The sequence below is a fragment of the Nelumbo lutea genome, chromosome 5 (genome assembly GCF_056320005.1).
Source record: "Nelumbo lutea isolate HS-2025 chromosome 5, American lotus-T2T, whole genome shotgun sequence".
Taxonomy (NCBI): domain Eukaryota; kingdom Viridiplantae; phylum Streptophyta; class Magnoliopsida; order Proteales; family Nelumbonaceae; genus Nelumbo; species Nelumbo lutea.
Genome location: NC_142688.1, coordinates 4190239 through 4210978, shown reverse-complemented (window position 1 = coordinate 4210978; position 20740 = coordinate 4190239). Strand labels below are relative to the sequence as shown.

General features: G+C 38.1%; 2 protein-coding genes across 2 annotated transcripts; both read left to right on the top strand.

Moving 5' to 3' along the window:
- Window positions 1–10088: 10088 nt before the first annotated feature.
- On the top strand, window positions 10089–16078 carry LOC148849920 (GDSL esterase/lipase EXL3-like). The gene is made up of 5 exons (XM_088942449.1): window positions 10089–11189; window positions 12627–12757; window positions 12885–13115; window positions 14563–14818; window positions 15669–16078. The coding sequence occupies exons 1-5, from the start codon at window positions 10889–10891 to the stop codon at window positions 15860–15862; spliced, it is 1113 nt and encodes a 370-aa protein (XP_088798575.1). The 5' UTR covers window positions 10089–10888; the 3' UTR covers window positions 15863–16078.
- Window positions 16079–17954: 1876 nt separating this feature from the next.
- On the top strand, window positions 17955–20528 carry LOC148849919 (GDSL esterase/lipase EXL3-like). The gene is made up of 5 exons (XM_088947091.1): window positions 17955–18330; window positions 18544–18674; window positions 18788–19021; window positions 19676–19931; window positions 20030–20528. The coding sequence occupies exons 1-5, from the start codon at window positions 18030–18032 to the stop codon at window positions 20221–20223; spliced, it is 1116 nt and encodes a 371-aa protein (XP_088803217.1). The 5' UTR covers window positions 17955–18029; the 3' UTR covers window positions 20224–20528.
- Window positions 20529–20740: the final 212 nt, after the last annotated feature.

Sequence of the window (20740 nt, the reverse complement as noted above, 5' to 3'; positions counted from 1 at the left end):
GGGAGAGCAGCCTAAGTTCAGCCGAAGGTCGAAAAGTTGCAGGAACAAATAGTAAGAGAAGAGAGTTGAGAGTGTGAGAGACAACGGAAAGAAAAAGAAGAGGGAGGGCGGAGAAAACAAAGATCGTGGGCCTTAGCAGGGTCATTTTAGTTTTTGCAATTTAAGATTAAATTTCAAAATAAAAATTTAAATAAATATAATTTCAAAGTCATTATAAACTCTGTATGGGCTGGCCTGCGGTTCAGGTTTCTATTATGGGCATGTCCATACTTTTCCCGATAATCATTCTGGCTGAATTGATTTTGATTCAAGTCGGGTCTGAATTGGTTTAGGACTGAGTGGAACTGATTTCGAATTGATAATAATCAGGATAATGTATCAAGTTGGTTCCAATTTTTGAAACTAGAACCAACCTAATCAATTTGGGTTGCGTATCGGACCCAACCCATTGACAGCTCTAGGTTGGCGTTGGCATGGTTTCAAATTTGGGGATGAAATTTGATACTACAGGCCACAGCAGCCTGCCACATCTTTTAGAAGCCTGCAGGGCAGGGAGGTAGCAGAAACCCAAGGTTCCGTTCGTCTGCATGATATTTCAACTGCCCTACTACAAACACATGAGAGTGCAAATGAAACAAAGATAAATCAAATTGTTCACACCCAGATGATTTGCACTCAATACTTTTGTACTAGGGTTCCCTTCATTTTCACATACCTGATGGTATGTGCCTGGGCAAATGTTTCCCACGCTAGCTTCACCCGGTAAGTGAGGTTTTAACGTTCTTAAACAATACACGCTACCCAGGTAAAGAGAGAGGCAGTAAGGAGAACACATTATTGGTGCAAAGATAAGTAATTTACCCACCTTCCAAGTCCAATATCTTGGCTTAATGTGGGACTCAATATAGGGGCAATTGAATGGTCAATTGCCCATTTAACCAACATACCCCACTGACTAAGACCTGTTCACGGGATCGGCTTCAGGCATGACTTTACACCATATCGGGCTCAAAATTTGGATCGGGTTCATTTAAATTTTGACAAAATCCAAATATGAGCCCGGCCTATGAACAAGAATTGGCAAACAAATGGGGTTTAATGCAAATGAAATCGCAATTCTAGGCCTGAGTGTCTTTTGTGATTGCGCTTGCATTGTTGATGTTATTGGGTATAAGCCTCAGATATATGGTTTTTGATGGCTGAGCTCGATGAGGAGAAGGGTTTTATTTTTATTTATATTTTTACTTTTTTTTACTCAGTTGTTCTAATGCATGTCAATCGTAGTAATGTTAGCAAGGTCACTTCAGGACAATCTGTCTTTACAACATCATGTTCAAGGTCATTGCAAAAATCTTTGCCATTGGGATGAAAAAAACAAAATTATTCCCTCAGTGATCTTACACAATCAGAGTGCTTTCTTAGAAGGGAGATTTATTGGGGACAACATACTGATAGCCCATGAGATTTTTCACTTTATGGGGAAAACAAAGGCTAGGGAAACTTATATGGCCATTAGACCTGTTCATGGGCTGGGCCAGGCTTTTACTCTTCATAAACATGATTTTGTTCGGCCCAAGCCTGAGCCTGACCCGACCAACAAGCCTATAACATGGGCCTGAGCCCAGACCTAATAAAAAACCCAAAGCTCGACCTAACAGAAGAAAGAACTCACCGCCAATGGCTGTGATCGCCAATGCTGAGTTCGCGTCTGTGTGTGTGAGAGAGAGAGAGAGAGAGGATTCACCAGTCGGTTCTCAGTTCGCGCCTTTGCGGTGAGAAGCAATTTCGATAGTGAAAAGAGGAGTCAATTCGCATTTAGAGAGAGAGAGAGAGAGAGAGGACTCGCCGTCGCCGCCACCAGTGCTTGTGTTTGCCACCTCGCCAGTGTCTGATATTTGAAAGAGAATAAGTGAGAAGAGGAACAAGAGAGAGAAAGAAAGAGAAAGAGAGAAAGAGAAGACACCGCCGGTCTACTGGAGTTGTTGTGCTAGTGAATGTTCGCCAGTTTTGCGGCTGCTTGAGAGTGTGAGGAGGATGTGAAGAGAAAAGAGGTTCAGCACTGAGAAGGGTTAGGATATTAGGGTTTTTGTGTTTAGTCTATAGGTCGGGCTGGACTATTTTGGCAAATCCCCAGCCCAACTTGAATTTATTGCGGGCCGGGCTTTTTGGCCCAAGGTCAAGCCCGCGGACTCATTTGCGTGTTCAAGCCCGTGCAGGGGTCGGGCCGGCCCGTTGGGCCACCCAGCCCATGAACAGGTCTAATGACCATTAAATTGGATATGAGTAAAGTCCACTCTATGATAGAATAGAGTGGACTTTTTTGAGGAAAATTTTGAAAAAACTTGGCTTTGGGCAAACTTGGGTTAAGTGAGTCATGGAGTGTGTGACATCGGTGTCATATCAGATTTTGATAAATGGAGCTCCAAGTAGGAAAGTATACCCTTTGAGAGGGCTAAGGCAAGGGAACCCAATGTCCCCTTATCTGTTTCTCTTGTGTGTTGATGTTTTTTCGAGCATTTTATATGATTTAGTTTAAGGTAGACTGATTTCTATAATCAAGGTGAGTCATGGAGGCCCTATCATCTCTCACTTGTTTTTTGCAGATGATAGTTTCATCTTCTCAAAGGCGGACTTGGATGAAGGCCAGAAGATTATGGAGGACATTAAACTCTATGAACAAGCGTTGGGCCAACAGGTGAATCTAAGCAAATCTGAAATTTCTTTTAGCTCCAATCTACACCCTAAATTCTGGAAAATCATAGCTAAGAGCATGCATTTAAAAAAAAAAAATTGAGAAACCCTCAACATACCTTGGGCTCCCCTCTCATTTTTCCTGATCCAAATCAAGGATGTTTGAGTATCTTGTGGACAAAGTGGATAGGAATGGCTCAAGTTGAAAAAATAAGTTACTGAATCAAGCAGGTAAAGAGTACTTATAAAATCAGTTTTGAATTCCTAACCAACTTATAGTATGTCATGCTTTCTCTTACCTGGAAGCATATCAAAGGTTATAAAGAGATCACAAAGAAACTTTTGGTGGGGTAAAAGTAACAAGTCGAAAGGTATACATTGGGTTAGATGGGATCAAATTAGTAAAAATAAGTTGGATGTTGGTTTGGGTTCAAGAACTCAGCTTGTTTTAACAAGGCACTCTTAGCTAAATCGGCTTGGAGGTTAATAAGTAATGATAACAGTCTTTGGGCTCAAGTGTTGAGAGCCAAGTATGTGAAGCATAGGTCTTTCCTAAATGACAATTTGCCCTGAAATGGTTCATGGGGTTGGAGGAGTGTGTTGGAAGGATAGGAAGTCATTTCCAAAAGTGCATATTGGTTGGTGGGATTGAGAAGGAAAATTTCCATCTGAGAGGACCTGTGGGTTCCTAGTTTGCCTGCCTATAGAATCTATGGGCCCAAACCTCAAACTCTTGGGGTATCCTTGGTGGCAGACTTAATGGACCATGGATCCAGAGCCTAGAATATTGAGATGATAAAATCACTCTTCATTCCTGAAATAGCTCGCCAAATTCTTAGTATTAGGATTCCTTTGGTGGAGCAAGAAGATAATAAGATATGGAGTCTAGATATAAAGAGTCACTTTAATGTGTAAACAGCCTATTTTGTCATGAAGAATGCAGATGGTAACTCCTGCCCGGCCAGAGAGAATGACAAATGCCTCTGGAAATCTATTTGGTCCTTGGCAGTGCCTCCAAAGCTCAAAACTTTCCTCTAGAAATGTTGCATTGGAGCCATTGCAGCAAATGTAAACTTGTTCAAAAGGAAAGTGGTAGATTCCCCGTTATGCCCTATTTGTCTAAAAGAGGAAGAAACAGTCTTGCATGCTATTTGTAGGTGTGATTGTGCAAGCATGTGCTGGTTTGGGTCTCCCCTAAGTCTTCTTTTTTACAATGTAAATGACAATGCAAGTTTTAAGGATTGGCTTATTGGGTGGATCAGAGTTTGTAGAGGGCAGAAGGACAAAAAAGAGGAGTTGCTTTCTCTAACAGCTTCTCTGATTTGGTGTATATGGCTTCACAGAAACATGTTATTTTTAATGAGTCTAATATTGACCCTTGCTTGGTGATTAATAGGGCTGTGATGCTAGCCAAGGAGTTTTGGGGTCAAGTAGTTTCATCAGCAGCAACAGCACTGCCCCGTTCTGAAGGTGGTAAAGTTGCCGGGTCTCACTGGACTCCCCCCCACCCCTCAGTCAGGTTGGATAAAGATTAATGGAGACGGAGCTTTTGTAGCTGATTCTTCACTGAAGCTGTTGTCAGGGATAGTCTTGGTACCTGTTTTTCTGTCAATTTAGTTGCTCTTGCAGTTTTAACTGGTTTACTCCTAGTCCTTATCTTGGATTATCCCATTTCATCATAGAAAGTGACTGTAAACCTATTGTGGACTGTTTGACTTCTGCTGGTGTTGATTGTGATTCTGAAATATCTACTGCTATTCAAGACTCTCTTCACTTTGCAAGATCTGTACCTGTTAAGTTTGAGTGGGTTCCAAGATCGGCAAATATGGTTGCCCACGTAGCAGCTCAAAAAGGTTTGAGTGGTGCAGGTTGCTGTAAATATGGCTGCCCGTTCTGGCTTTCTGGCCTGATCCAAAAGGATTTAATCCCTCCTTAACGCCCTCTGTTTCTTGTTTTCTGTAGTTTTTCTTTTTTTTTTTTTTTTCTCTCTTTTCTGTTGTTTTGTTTCTGCTCCTTTGTTTGTTTTCTTCTCTTGTTCTGGTTTCGTTTATAGCAAGGCATTACTAACTAGGTCGCAAGGAATGTAAGCAAGGAGGTGTATTGGTTGATCATTCCCTCACTGTGGTGCGGAGATATTTGATATTTCATTTCTGTCTCAAAACAATGGCCCATGGGCCACTTACTGGGCAGGTTAAGCCCTGTGATATAACCCAAACACAACGACTTTGCTGGATCTCGACCCAGGCCCAGAGAATTGTCACAGATTCCAACATAAATTAAAAAAAAAAAATAAGACCAGATCAAATGCCCTGTTTTTCTTGACATAATCCTTTTCTTTTAGCAGCAAAACTTCGAAAACGACGAATTTCTTGGCCTGATAATCTTTGTCCTTTCTCCCCATAAACAGTGAAATCAGGGCCATTGATTTGATGCATTGCTATGGTCCCATTTAAATTAGATGAATTGACATTAGGGTAGGGTCCGAACCGGGAAACATAAAGCATTTTGGCCTTTTGGTCCATTACAATGGGTAATACTTAATAGGGGTAAAGTACCGATACACCCTTTCCGACATATCGACATGAATTACTACTCCGAACCTTAGCCACAGCAATACATGAACTGACGCTTTTAGAATTGAGACAAGAGCAAGCACTGACGGTATTATCCTTAGAAAGCATGTCTTTTCTTGAACGAAAGTGTTTAATAATTTAAAAGATGCTTTAAAGTTGCTTGAATGTATGAACTGTGTTTTCTGTTTCATGCAGAGAAAGAAAATGACTTTTCCTATTTGGCTTGGCCTTTCAGATGGCTCATTAAAGTCCTCCCAACTGGGCTCTGGCGCGGCCAAAAAAACTTGCCACCTCTGTCTCTGAAATCTGAATACTGTGTCCTTAGTAATTAGTAAATACCAAATACTAAAACTACCATCCAATTCTATTGCCTCACTTACATTGTGTTAAAAAGCAATTAACGTATTATAAATTAATTTATTTTGAGAGCTTTACGGAAGAAATGGAACAAGATAATCCAAGGCAGTGTTTTAAAACTTAGCATATATAATAATAAAGATGATGACAAATAATTATAATAAATAATTTTATAAGTATTCCCCAATCCATAGAGAGAGAGAGAGAGGGGGGAAATTGGGTTTAGTTATTTGAAACAAATAAAATAAAATAAAATAAAAAAAATTGGGCTGTTAGGGGATTTCCTGCACATGACACGTTATCTGATTAATTTTTTTGCTTATCCTTTTAGTCAAAACAATATTAATTGTACTTACTCTTTTACCTCACACACCCATCATGTACATAAAAGCTTCAAAACAGCTAAAACGATCTGGAAAGGAAGCTCATGTTTGTCTTTTTAAAGCCCGATACCGTTATGTTTGTATTTTGACATTTTTGTTGCGATCCGTTTTATGATTCCATTTCAAATTAAGTTAAGGAAAAAAAATACTGAGGATAAGTTGCATATGATAAATCTGAAATTTCAAATCTGAAAAGTTAAAAAGATATTTTTTCTGAAATCTGAAAAGAAGCATAAGTGCTTTTCTACTTTGTAGAAGCCCTGAATCCATAAGTTTGTTTGTATTGGATTCATCTTTTACCATATGAAATTTATTGATTTTATTATTTTACCCTTAGAACATACTATTTGGAAATCTTGAGTTCAATTTGCATCATCTCATAAAAAGTCATTTTTAACCTCAAAATAATATTGAAACAATACAAATAAAAAATAATAAATTAATAAATGAAATTATTAGAATTAAAAAATTAATGATTATAAAAATATTAAAATAGTTAATAAATAATAAATAACACAAGTAAAATTAATAAAAATAATTAATGCTTAATAAAATATATTAAAATTATTAATAATTAATAAAATAATAATAATAATAATTATTATTATTATTATTATTATTATTACTCACCAAACCGCCATTGTTGCATATTGCAGTGGTGGTGACGATGGCGGGAAGACAGAAAGAGAAAGAGAGAACCGTCGTTGCAAATAGATTTCAAATGCAATACCAAACAAATGTGGCATCTTAAAAGCAATATTTTTAGATTCAAACGTCTGAAAAGTGCATTCAAATGCCACCTTAGGTATTTAAGGTTTTTCTTTTGTATATTTGTTTTTGGCTTGAGGGAGAAATTGGGTTTTTGGGTGTATTTGGGTCTAGGGTTTTATTGTGAGGTTGTGTGTGCACAACCCTGTACTCTTTACCATTATTGATTTTGTAGTGGATTTCTTTTCATCATTCTTCCATGGATATATGTTATAGGCCGAATCTGTACTTTTGGATGCTTTTCGAATCTGTACTTTTGGGTTTTGTGCAACAAATACAATGAAATACAAGGGCAATGACTTACTAGAACACAAGTATGTATCGATCTAATACCCACATCTCCCCCATGAATTCAACATAAAGTTTCAAAAAAAAAACCTTAAAATCAGCTTTTTGCCTCTACATTAACTTTTTTTCGAATCACTTTTTCAATAAGTTGTTCCTAAAAAAGGCTTTTTGCCAGCCTTTCCATTTTAGGGTGTTTTTTACTTTTTTATAATGTAAAAAAAATAAATAAAAAAAAAACACTAATTTGACAACATTTCTTTGTTGTCAATAAATCGTCAAGCCCACGCATGTTCACACACCAGATCCAGACGGTCTAATTGACCCTAAACCACATTTGCTGGAGCTCAGGTGAAATTCACCTTTGCTGCAAGTGGTGAGAAGTGAAAATGAAAAGGAAAAGTGGGGAAGAAGACGGGGCAGAGGTTTTAGAGTTGATGGGGGCATTCTAAGTTCAGAAAAAAAAAAGTTTAAATGGGCAAAACCAACATGAGAAATAAGAAGCGCTTCTTGAAAATGCAAAAAGCCGGAAGCCGCCCCATCAACTAAAATTTTTCTAATGGCCTTTTTAGGGGTGCTTTTGGCTTCTAAAACACAATAAGAGCTAGAAGTGCTTATTTTAAGCTCTGCCAAATATGGCAATAAAAGTTCATTTAGTAATTGAATCAAATAAAATCAATGGTTTCTTATCACTTGGTGTGTTAGTAGCCAGGTGGAGGGGAGGCCACCTAAACTATTGTTAAAACCAAGATCCAAAAGAGATTAATAACAAAGGGGAGGATATAGTCCGCGTTGCCCCTAACCAAATCATGGAAACACTCCTTGAATCTCTCAAGACCACCCAGGAAAAAGACAAAATTACACATCTCTAGGAATAGGGTACCAAAAAAAATAATCTTGGAGGAAGGATTTTGTTTCACTTAGTAATTGGGGGAATTCAGTAAAAATCACCTTGGTGCCTAAATCAATTCCATAGTTGGCTAGGGAGTCTGCCACTCTGTTTGTTTCCCTATAGACATGAGAAATGACTACATTTGTGTTACTCAATAAGAGAGATATTTCTTGCATATGATAGTGGATAGTCCAGGGAGTTGTTATCCGGTCTTTAATTAGCTCCACCAACAATTTATTATCACACTCAATTGAGATTTGATTCCAATTCAAATCTAAGCAGAGCTTTGAACCATCACAGAGTGCACAGGCTTCAGCTTCCATTTAAAAGCTCAGAAAGGACTTTTTGTGCTTTTAGAAGCACTAAAAGTCGCTTTTTCACAAAGCCCATTTTTTTAACCAAAACAATGGTTTCTTTTTTTTTATCATTTGGTGGGTTGGTGATGAATGAAACCAAATTATCTTTTAGGTTAAAAGAAGAATATTATAGATTCTTCGTAATTATTACAAAAAATAATGGCTCCTTTATTAGTGATTCCATTTGAAGGGTCAGCCATGTAACTTTAAACTACGCGTAAAAGATTTAAGACCTTTTATAAATTGACTTATCGTAAGTTTTTTCAAATAGACTTAAATATACGTTGTAAGCTGACCCATCTAGACTTAAACATACCCCCAATCCCCCATTAAATGTCACATGTGTACTCATTTAAAATTTTTAAAATCCCATTTTGCTCTCTCTAATATGTATGACCTAATTCACATCATATTTATATCTCCTTCTGGTGGCTGAAGTGTAGGGGTGATCATTCCTGACCCAGCTCGAAAACCGGGCCCAGACCCGCATCAAGCCTGGAAAGTTTTGGGCCGAGCTTGGGCCTAACATTTTAAACCCCACCCATGCCCAGCCTAGCCCAGTCTGCAATATATATACAAGTATGTTTTATTTTATACTAAATGTTTAATATTTTATATAAGATACACAATTTTTTATTTTTTATTTTAACATATAAAAAAATATTAATTAGTTGACACATGTCAATTCATGTGTAAAGTCTTGAAACCAATTCAAGTATATAATTGTAAATTGTCCTAGACAAGGCCTTAACATTGATGAAGGCAATGCCTTCATTCTCATTGCCAAAAATAAAAATGTAGGACTTAGAAGAACACTCAATAGTAGCACTTAATATTTAGTGTTGTTTCAAGTCCCATATTATCCAAAAATAAAAATGGAGGTGACGCCTTTCATCTATAAAATGATAGATAAGCTAAACCAAGTCAAACCAACTCTAAGAATGAAATGAGGCGCATGTCTTTTTTTGTGCATAAGAATGGAGGCCTTGGGTTTGTGCCATATATGTATATATATTTGCACATATTACATGTAATTTAATTTAATTTAAAATTTAAATAATAAATTTTTTATCATAGGATGTGATAGGCCCGGAAAACCTGTAAGCTTGGGCTTACAAACTAGGGCCGAGTCCGGCTCATGATCACCCCTACTGAAGTGATGCGGCGTTCCTGAACAGTAAATCTAGCTACATAGAGTTTCCATTACTCAGGGGGTTCCCCATAAGACCTCATCAAGCTATTTGGAGCATTAGGATTATTGGATTCCCTACACCTCTCCTTGCTGAAATCCAATATGATTTTTGGATTATCCAAAGGCTCAGTTCCCTTACCGATGAAATCTCCTTCCAAGTAAATCAATCTAAACAAATTAAAACAGTGGGGTATCTTGGTTGAAAAGCTCAGGGTATATTTTGAAAATTTAACAAAAATTAAAGGTAAAATTTATGAAAACTTTAAGTCAAGACTCAAAACCACCTGGTTTGTGAGTCAGCTGAAAGTTTGATGCTTGATTGCAGCAGAGTGACGCGCAACCTATAGCCCACCGTCAAAAAATAAATAAATAATTCTGTGACGATTGTGAGTACTCGTGGGATCATGCAGGACCACAAAAAGTACGGATAGGCTTAATCCAGATTTTTTATTTCCGATGCAAGGTTATAAATAATCAAAATCTCAAAAATCCCTACTCTACACACCAATGCTCGCTCGTGACTCTTCCATGAACTAGGATCCTGGTTGCTCCCAGCCATTTATGGATCTGAGATGAGTATTGTGTATCCAGTTTGACAAGTATTTTGAGACTCAGACTAGAACACCCCCGGTGAGCTTTGGGGGTGTCGGTTGTTTCACTGATGACTTGGTAGTAGTCTTTCTTGCAAATGAAAGTTCAAGAGATCAAGAGAGTAGTTGTCATTGAGCCCATACTGAAGGGTCTTTATAATTTATCCATAGTGTAGATGGGGTAGGAGAGCTCTCTACCTGCTGACTTACAAATTTTTAGTTGAATGACACGAGCTGCGTAAGACTAAATGGATTAGAATTTTGGGATGGTCTAATTTATATGAGATGAGATGCTAAAACGAGAAGGGGACAAGCTAGGCTATGGCTACGAGTGCCTCCATCAGCATCAGCGATGAAAATCGATTATCGCACAGTCAAAAACAAATTAATGTTTATTGGTACGTATCTGATGGCGGGAAGGAATGGCAGAAAACTCAATGAAGAAATAAACACGAAGAGAGTATTAATTAGACAGGCTGTGTGGAAGTTGTCGATTTGTGAAGTTCTTCGTCTCTCTCAAGTCTCAACGCATCGTATTAATCTTGGAAATTAATGCAGATTGCGTACGAGAGTTGCAAATTTAACCGAAAGTGCATCACATGGCACCACGGCTAAATGGGTCAAGAACCATGCATATATATAAAACTATAAAGCGCTAGCTAGGCCGAGTACCAGAACACCGACGATCCCTACTTAATTTCTCTTCTCCTCCGGCCGGCCAGTTTATTACTGTGAGGGAGAAGGAAGCTAAGAGTAATTAGAGGGTTTATCTCCCCTGTGAAGTGCAAACCACAATCCACAATGCAGCAGCTTGCGGCCTTAGAATTGGGTTTAGTTTCCCCTACAACTTGCTGCCTAGTTCTTCTTCTCTCTATATTCAGCTGTATTGATTTGCAGATCATCCAAGCCGCCGGATTCATCCTACCTGAGAATGTCTCGTTCCCGGCTCTGTTCATGTTTGGAGATTCCATTGTAGACACAGGCAACAATAACTATATCGTGTCGATAGCCAAGTGTAACTTCGCTCCATACGGGAGAGATTTCCCAGAAGAGAAACCAACAGGAAGGTTTAGCAACGGAAAGGTTCCTTCAGACCTCATAGGTACGTACGTAACTGTCACTTACTACGTACATACCGCACATTCTCTCTAGCTACTTCAATTATTTTTGTTACGTGGTTTGAGTTGCAGTCTCCTGCAGAACTCATCCACCATACAATATGTGTTCGATCAGTTTCCTATATCTTGTTCTTGGTACGTACATGAACATGGTGGCGTACTATTTAACCTCCTCAGTCCCCTGACCCTGACAAGAGGAGGACAGAGTTACAGACTGTGTAAGAAGCAGAAGGGATTCCCCTACTAACCATTACCAACCTTGTTATAATGTCATCCTTCAATTCAATTCCTTCCAGGTAGACACACTACTTGATCTCGTTTGACAAACATATATATATATATATATAGTCGATCGAAACCCTACCTTCTCCTATTTCAATTACCGGTCGATCGAGGAGAGTTGGATTCATGTGGGAATTGTATTACTAATTTCCATCTAGCTGGCAAAAGTTTCAGAGACGGTTCTAGAAATAGAAGCTAGCTTGAGTTTCCACACATTTAGAGACGTAACCTATGCAAATTAAGTCAGCAATTAATAATTAATTTGTATTAATTGTTGAGAACATCCATGATGAGATGGGCTGAGCGCAGACTGCAGAGAACCAAGGACAACTGATGGATGACCATGCAGCTCTCAAGTGTCAACTCCAAGGGCAGTTCGTTGAAGAAGAATTGAAATGGATTCACTCTGATCTATATGATGAGTTTTAATTTGAAGATGTCAAGTACTATGATGAAACTTACATCTGTGGCTCCCCCTCCAGTCTCCCCTTAGCCTCTTGTTCTTGCAAATTGCAACGCTAGCTACCTCCTTATCAATTAATAACTATAACCTAATTAAGAAACACTGTGTCAAAGTACGTATATCATTAAATAATACATAACTAGTGTTTCACAGGAGATAAACCACTGCACGTGGTCATCACAACCTTATAATCAATATGGGTTGCTCATCACCCAACTGAAGATTCACAATCAGTAGCTAGGGTGTATGCATCAATCGATATCTACATTATACAGAGGAAAGAAGGCCAAATAGTCACTTGGAATTTGTTGCTTAATTATTGCACTATGCTGTATATCGTGGCCCCCTACATAATAAATACCCTCTTACATCTTAATTATTAATTTTCTATAATAATATCCATCATTCTAAATACTCTTTCCACTTAAATCTTTTTTGAACCCTTTTCTCTATTGGAGCAAAGCAGCGCAGGGGTACAAATAGGTCAAGAGCCAACCAAAAACCGACCCTAAAATGGAATTTGGCCTAAGCCCAAACTGATCGATGCATGTCAAAACCTAGCTAAATTTGCCAACCCAAACTTAACAAAACTTCAATTCAACCCCATGTATATTAATTGCTAGCTAGAGCATATTCCTGCTACATTAAAAGTTTATTTCCTTTGATAATTTCCCAGCTGAAGCTTTGGGAGTAAAGGAGCTATTGCCCCCCTATCTTGACCCAACTCTGCAAATAGAAGACCTCCTTACCGGGGTAAATTTTGCATCAGGCGGTGCGGCATTCGATATTATTGCACCTAAAGTACTGGTACGAGTATAACCATTCTGTTCATCATTTATATTAATTTGTGTCAAGCTAGCTTTTATTATTATTTTTCTATGCTTAGCTCTAATATGCAAGGCTTTCCTTTTCTTTTACCAAATGAAAATATCAGTCGGCTTTTACAATGTCGGATCAGTTGGAAATGTTCAAACAATACATAGAAAAATTGAAGGCAGTTGTTGGAGAGGAGAAGACTGCAACCATCCTAGCTGAGAGCGCTTACATCATTTGTGCTGGTAGTAACGACCTTGCAGGGTATTTCATCACACCAACCAGGAAAATGGACTATGATGTCCCTTCATACACTCATCTCATGGTTCAAATGGCTACTTCTTTCATTCGGGTAAGCACTAAGCACAGCTATATTTCTAGCTAGCTAGTTGCAGTATTGAAGTGATGATGATTTAAGCTCATGGGTTTGATGAGTAATACAAGCTCCAAATAGCTATTGTTGGTTTAAGCCTTAAAGGGACATAAAATAAATTAATTGTATCATTCATGGACCCCCGAAAGAGAGAAAAAAAAAAAAAAAAAACTGACAACCTTGGTGTCTGAATATCTGGATTTTTCTATAGGAAATTTCTCTTAGGTTATGTTTGGTTTAAAGGAAAAGGTCGAGAAAGGAAGGGAAAGATATCAAAACCTAGACAAGATTTGTAAAGGTTTCCTTGCTTTTCCTTTCCTTTCCCTACTTTTTCCTTCAAACCAAAGATAACCATATGGTTTAACTTTGTGAATCAAAGCTAATCCCTGTACCTTTTGGAAGCAGTGGTTTTTGAATCAAACTGTAAATCTCTGATAGACAGTCTTTTTTATTCTGATATGAAATGTCACCGTATTTTTTGTTTTTATGCATGGATTTAAGGAATCTGTTCAAGGATGATCTTTTGATTTTTGTTGGGTGTCTCGCTCTGCTAATGGGGTGGCACATAAGCTAGTTATCTATGGTTTGTCTTCTCTGAGCTGTTTCGCCTAAGCTATGCCTAGATGGTTGGCAGACTCTGTGGTGTTTGATCAAGTTAGTAAAAACCCTTAGTTTCGGAGGTAGTTGTTGTGTGTCTTTTTTTTTCTGGTTATGTTTCTCTTCCTTGTTTGTTGCAGTTTGTTGCAGGTGCATTGTCGTTTCTTTTCCTGTGTCGCAAGTTTAGGTCTGTGAGTGTCTTGCGTTTGCCTTTTGTTATATCTGTTTCTATTGTTCTCTTGTTTCTGAATAAATCTCTTATATATATATATATACCTTTTGGGGTTTCAAAGAAGTGATTAAAACCGTCACTGGGGCCAGTCGGGTACATGTTACCATATTATAATTCAGGGAGACGAGGTCCCCTAGCTGGCTCCTGTCCAGGGATGATGTTGCCAATTCAGGTCATTGATCAAAAAGGGGGAACCTTCGTCTTGGACGGACCTGTGTTCAGTGTTAATCCAAAATTTTTAGGCAGTAACAATGTGGGGAAATTTGCCCAAATGAAAGGGGCTAGTTATTGTCTTGACTCTTGAGAGTTGAAACTTGAATTCTCATCACTCACTCACTCTCTCTCTCTCCCTCGCTGGAAATAGTTGTCTCTTGATAATGAAAGAAAAGGAGGGGATGACCATGAAAAAAAAGGCAGTAATGTCATTGGTGCGTCATCGTCAATACCTAATTTTAATTAAGGCCCGTAAATGTATCTAGTCTTCAATACTTCTAACTTCAAACTATCAAATATTTGTCAGATAATTTGCATGAACAAAAGAGCTTTATGTCTGGCAAGTCACTAATAAACTGTAATTTATTGATAAAAAAAATGCAGGAATTGCATCAACTTGGGGCGAGAAATATTGGAGTGATCAACGCTCCACCAGTAGGGTGTGTGCCTTTCCAGAGAACCGTCAACGGAGGAAAAGTGAAAGGGTGTGCAGAGAATTATAATGCAGCAGCGAAGATGTTCAACGCTAAGCTACAGCCCCAGATACATTGGCTGAAAAAAGAACTCCCTCATACCAGGCTTGTCTATATTGATGTCTACTATCCCTTGCTAGATATTATACAAAGGCCTCATCTTTATGGTAATTCAATCTTTTATGAACATCCTTATTGTTGTCACTGTTATATATGTGAAGATCACACACACACATATATATAGTAATGTCACTGTTATATATATATAGTAATGTCACCTTCATGTTCACTGTCATCCTTGTCATGACATACCTTGACATGTCCCCGTCGGCCACTAAGAGTGGTTGCCAACGACCCTTCTATCTTCTCGTCGGCATACTGGATGGCCGGCTCCAAAACTAATCAAGGGAGTATTCTCCAATATTGTAAATTTTTTTTGTGAGCTCCAAAAACAAGTTAAATTCCTCTAATTTGAAAATATATTCGTTTTTGAAATGAAAACATGGAAACTATGTTCCTGATTGTATATGTGTGATTTTGTTTTCCAAACTGAAATAAAAAAATATTTTCTTGAATTTATGGTTTAAATATATAACATATTTTCATATTTAATATCATATTCCATAATTCATTAATATCTATACCACAAAATTTGTTTTTTTAACTATCGTTTGCTTTTTTTTAACAAAATCAACTTGTTTTCACTTTTCAAAACAAAATAAAGGGTGTGTGCAATCAAGGGCTTAATTTTAGGGCTTAAGGTTAAATCATTTAAGGTTTGGGGATTTAGGATGTCAGTATAAAAATTAATTGTCTTATAAAACATGCTCGTTATTGGATCACCTTTATTATGGGCTCTTTAATTTTCAATGAGCAAAAAAGATCTCATGACAAGACAAGGCTACCAGTTCAATTTCAAGTTGTTTTTTTTTTGTTTTTCTTGGTTATTCTAACACTAATTAATCTTCCAATTTGCGACAGTTTAAACGGTGTTGTTTTGTTTTATAATGTCATCAGGATTTGAAGAGTCTACCAAAGGATGTTGTGGAACGGGAAGTATTGAACTGTCGATACTGTGCAATGACTTGAACCCTTGTACCTGTGAAGATGCGTCCAAGTATGTGTTCTGGGACAGTTACCATCCCACAGAAAAAGCTTACGCCATTCTCGTCGATATTCTTGTAAAAGAGTTCACCAAGAGCTTCGTTTAATAATTAGCTAGGCAGATCATCGCCTTTTGTTAAATTCAGTTTAATTAGTTAATTAGGTCGTTAGTCTTTGGCCCCAGAATTTGCATTATTTGAGTTTGAGATTACAAGTACAATCTACCTTGGGAATTAAAAACATACCTGTTGCAGTAGTAGAAGTTTAATGTAAGTTTGGAATAAATTAAACGAGAGTAATGAATGTTTAAACAATTCATTTTAGACGGATAGCAATGTATGTGGTGGGTCTACGACATTGATATGGGAATTCATATAACAAGAAAGATCCCCCATGAACAATAGAAATAATAAGGCCCCATTTTCAGTTTTCTATGTGGTGGTATTGCTAATCCTACAATCATAAAGCAGCCAACTCTCAGGGTTTATAGAGTTGGACTTTGTCTATTATATATGATTCTCAGCATACAACTGCATCTTCAACTAACCTTCAATAACATCCCTAACTATTAGATGTCTTTAAATCTCTCTTTATTGTCTCAACTACTGAATTGTGTGGCCCCCCCCCCCCAAAAAAAAAGTCTCGTCTCAACTACCGAAACCCTTTTCTGTTGCCAGTTGCCAGCGCAATTACTAAAACATTGATATGCATGTTCAGTCTTGAATCTTGATAGGTTACCAAGCCTCTTCCGGCTGTTCATTTTCAACTTCCGGCTGTAAAATCAAATTAGCTGAAAGCGATGGTTGTGTTACTGGGCTGTGTAACCAATAATAATATCTGAGATTGAGTGGTTGTTGGGCACATATGAATTATTGCTGGTGCGTTATTGTTGGTTATACAACCATTGTGTTCAGCTAATCTGGGTTCCGCTTGGGCTGGGTTATGAATGGGGGTTCTCTAACTCCACGTATGACACTTATGCTGCAATGCATCAGATACCATGGAGAGCTCTGTTGACAGTTCAGGCCATGGTTTTCAAAACCGGATTGGACCGAATGGTTGGATCAGAAAAGTCGGAAATCGGTTAGACCAGTTTCGTTTTTCGCTAAAACAAGATTTTGGCCAAAAATATTGATTTGGTCAGTAAACCACTGACTTAGGCGGTCAAACCGTTCGAACTGTTCAATGGTTTTGACCTTTTTTTAATTTTTTATGTTTTTTTGTTAGAATGGGTCAACCGTTCGACCCGGGAACCGAACCCCTGACCGGTTCGTTCTCCAAGTCAGTTTGAACAACCTTGGTTCAGGTTGTTGAATTAATTTAAACCCACCAATTGGAGTAGGGATGGCAATTTCCCTATAAAACTGGGACCCCGCCCCAAATGGGGCGGGTTTTCCCCAACCCTAAACAAAGATGGGGCGGGGATGGGAAAAAATTTTTTTTCCTGAACCGGGGACGAGTTTTGTATACCTAAACCCGAAGATAAATTAGTAAAATATCTCTAGGTTTAACATTGATATTTAAAATATCTCTAAGTTTTCCGTAAGTTCTTAAAATCCTACGATCCCATAATTATATTTATGAATTATCCCTAAAGTATTATAATTCAATTCCTAAAATACCCCCAAATTCATATATCTTATGTATAAATTATCCATAAAATATATCATTATTTAAGTAATTACCTTGGAGTAGAGAAAATTCAAGAATTCCCCATCCCTGACTAGGATTGGATGTCCTACCCCACCACCAGGAACAAGGCAAAGTATCTTGACTATGGGGCGGCCCCTAGCCATTCCCAAATTGGAGGGACAGTTAGAATGTATAACCCCCGGAGGCCCAACCTTAGATAATACCGTTTGCTTTTCTGGAACAAGAGAGACGTGAGTCTGTTATGCACCATAGAAAAGCAGGATTTGAGTTTGGGTGTTTGGGAACAAATGTGTCTGTGAATACATTAATTTTAACTAAGTTGCTTTACTTCCAATAAGCTTTGGGTAGGAGTAGGATAATTTAAGTTGATCGGAAAATAGCTTGGCCGTGTGATAGAATTGCATGCATCTTCAACTAACATCTTACGTTACATGGCTTTATGTACACGTTACGTGTGTATCTTTAATGTGTCAACCACTGATATCCTTTTCTCTTACCAGCCCAGCCCAGTAAAATAAATACCTACCTATATGATAAATGGAATAGAGAAAAAAAAAAAAAAATCCTCACTTCTTCTTCTTCTTCTAGGCTAAGACCAAGTAGCTCTTTTCCATAAACATTATGATCCGTCTTACATATCTAACAGTTGGTCTTTTCTCTTCTTCTTTATCTTCTACTTTAACCATTATTTTCTTCTCTCCTCTTCTCTTTTCCTTTTCCTTCATTGATACTCTTGTTGCCTTACCTCACAATGTAACCATCCCGGCCTTGATAGTGTTTGGAGATTCAATTGTGGATACCGGCAATAACAACAACCTTCTCACTGCAGTTAAGTGTAATTTCCCTCCATATGGGAGGGATTTCATGGGAGGAATTCCAACTGGAAGGTTTAGCAATGGAAGGGTCCCTTCCGACCTCTTAGGTAGTTTTCTCATCCCCCCAAGGTTGTGATTGGTACCTGTGCTGTTTATACCTTAAATACTTTTCGATTGATTACTATGAATTGGTGAGAAATATGTTTTGTCAAATCACATATCAAAGGTCACTTCAGCTAAGCTAAGCTAAGCTAAACTAGAAGGATTAGTACTTTTTTTTTTTTTGTTAAAGAAATTTATTTGCTTGAGAATTTTTCCAGTTCAAGAGATTGGGATAAAGGAGCTTTTGCCCGCATATCTCGACCCCGATCTCCAAACTGAAGACCTCCTTACCGGCGTAAGCTTTGCCTCAGGTGGTGCAGGATTTGATCCTCTGACTGCACAAGCATCGGTATAGTCCTCCTCATATTTGTAATATATATGTTTTGTCTATTTTCTTTTACTTTCAAAATCGCAAATATGTTTATGTGGGATTTCTTCAAATTATATATATATATATTTCAGTCGGTTTTATCATTGCCGAAGCAATTGGAATTATTCAAAGAGTATATAGGAAAGTTGAACGAAGCTGTGGGAGAGGAGAGAAGCTCAACCATCGTATCACAGAGCCTATATGTTATTGGTGCGGGGAGCGACGACATTGCAAATACATATTTTGGTGCAACGTTCAGGAGACTTCATTACGACATTCCCAGTTACACGGATCTCATGGTCCAGGAGGCTTCAGGTTTCGTACAGGTACTGAGGTACACCGTTTTTAATAGCTCTTAGTTTTATTACTGCATGTCGTCGTGGCCTGTGGGTCTGTCATGGCCCAGCCCAACCAGGCCCACCAAAAAAAAGGGCATTGTGCTTTTAGGGCCTTTGTCTTTAACGCTCAGTTTAGAATGAGTACAAATATAAATATGTACAGTGTAAATACATACAAAATACAAGGTTTTATACTTTATATATTTGCATTTATACACCTTCCAAACTAAGCCTAAATATGAAAATGGTTTGTTAAATATCCTGGTCTATCGTTTGTTAAATATCCTGATTTCTGGCCATTTTGACATCCATAAGCTTTCTGTGGTGTGGGTTTTTCCTGTATAGAGCAGCCCATGGGCTTTCTCATGATGCTTTGAAACGCAGTCAATCTATGACTTGGTCTACCGTACCCCAATTCTTAGGGTCGATGATCACAGAGGAGATGTATTAAGCTTTTGAATACTATAGTTTGATAGTTGATTCATAACCCACGCACGATCAATAGAGGGCTCCAGTTTGCCATGTGTTTGTTGAAAGCTTTACAACAAAACTCTTCCAAGGTTTGAAAGCTTTTAGTGATTGAGTAGATTATGTTTTAACTGATGGTGATAATTGTTGGGGGGCTTGGGGCACGGCATACAGGAATTGTATGAGCTTGGGGGAAGAAGGATAGGTTTCTTTAGCTCTCCACCAATAGGATGTGTGCCATCCCAAAGAACCCAAGCTGGAGGAATATACAGAGAATGTGCAGAAGAGTACAACCAAGTGGCGAGATTGTTCAATGCCAAGCTATCTTCCCAGCTAAATTCACTCAGACACAAGCTTCCTGGGACAAGGCTTCTCTACATTGACGTCTACTCTCCTTTGCAGGATATTATTCAAAGGCCTCAAGATTACGGTAAACATATATAAAACCTAAATCATCGTTTGCTTTAATTATGTTGTGTGGAATGGATTAATCGTTAATGTGCCTGTCACCCTCTATCCACTTATTAGGGTTTGAAGAGGTCAGCAAAGGATGTTGTGGTACGGGGAAGATAGAAGTAACATTGCTGTGCAATGACTTGAACCCTTTTACGTGCGCAGATGTCTCCAAATATGTATTTTGGGATAGCTTTCATCCCACCCAGAAAGCCTACAAAGCTCTCTTTGGTCCACTATTACGCAAGTACCTTAGCTTTTTCTACTGAGGCAAAGGAAATCGCCTTTGTTAATGTATAGCATTCGTTCATATTGTAACCTTCATAATTCATTATTCATGAATGAAGGGATTTTATGGGTCAGGCGTGTGTCACTGTGTGTAATAAAGCCTGGCTCTGAAGTAGGTATGCAATTTTATGGGCCAGGCCTGGCGTGTGTGTTCAGCCGGACCAGGCCCAAATTTGACCCAATCAGTCCAGCACCAGCACCAGAAGATCCGGCCGTTAGGGTGTCATGGTGTGTAACTGTGTACTGTGTAATGCAAGGAATGAAATGATAAAAGCTTTTTCATCAATTGTATTTGTTCTCTTTTATAAAAAAATAAAAAATAAATAAATAAGATAAGAAAGAAAGAGATTTTTTTCTTGGTTCAATGGGGCTACACAAAAATATTGTGGTATAAATAAACGAATACAAACCAATTTCAACTCTAACCAAAAATAAAGCAACAAAAGTTGCCGGTAGCCGGTATAGGCAGAAAGATAAGTGTCCCCTTCTATCAGACCT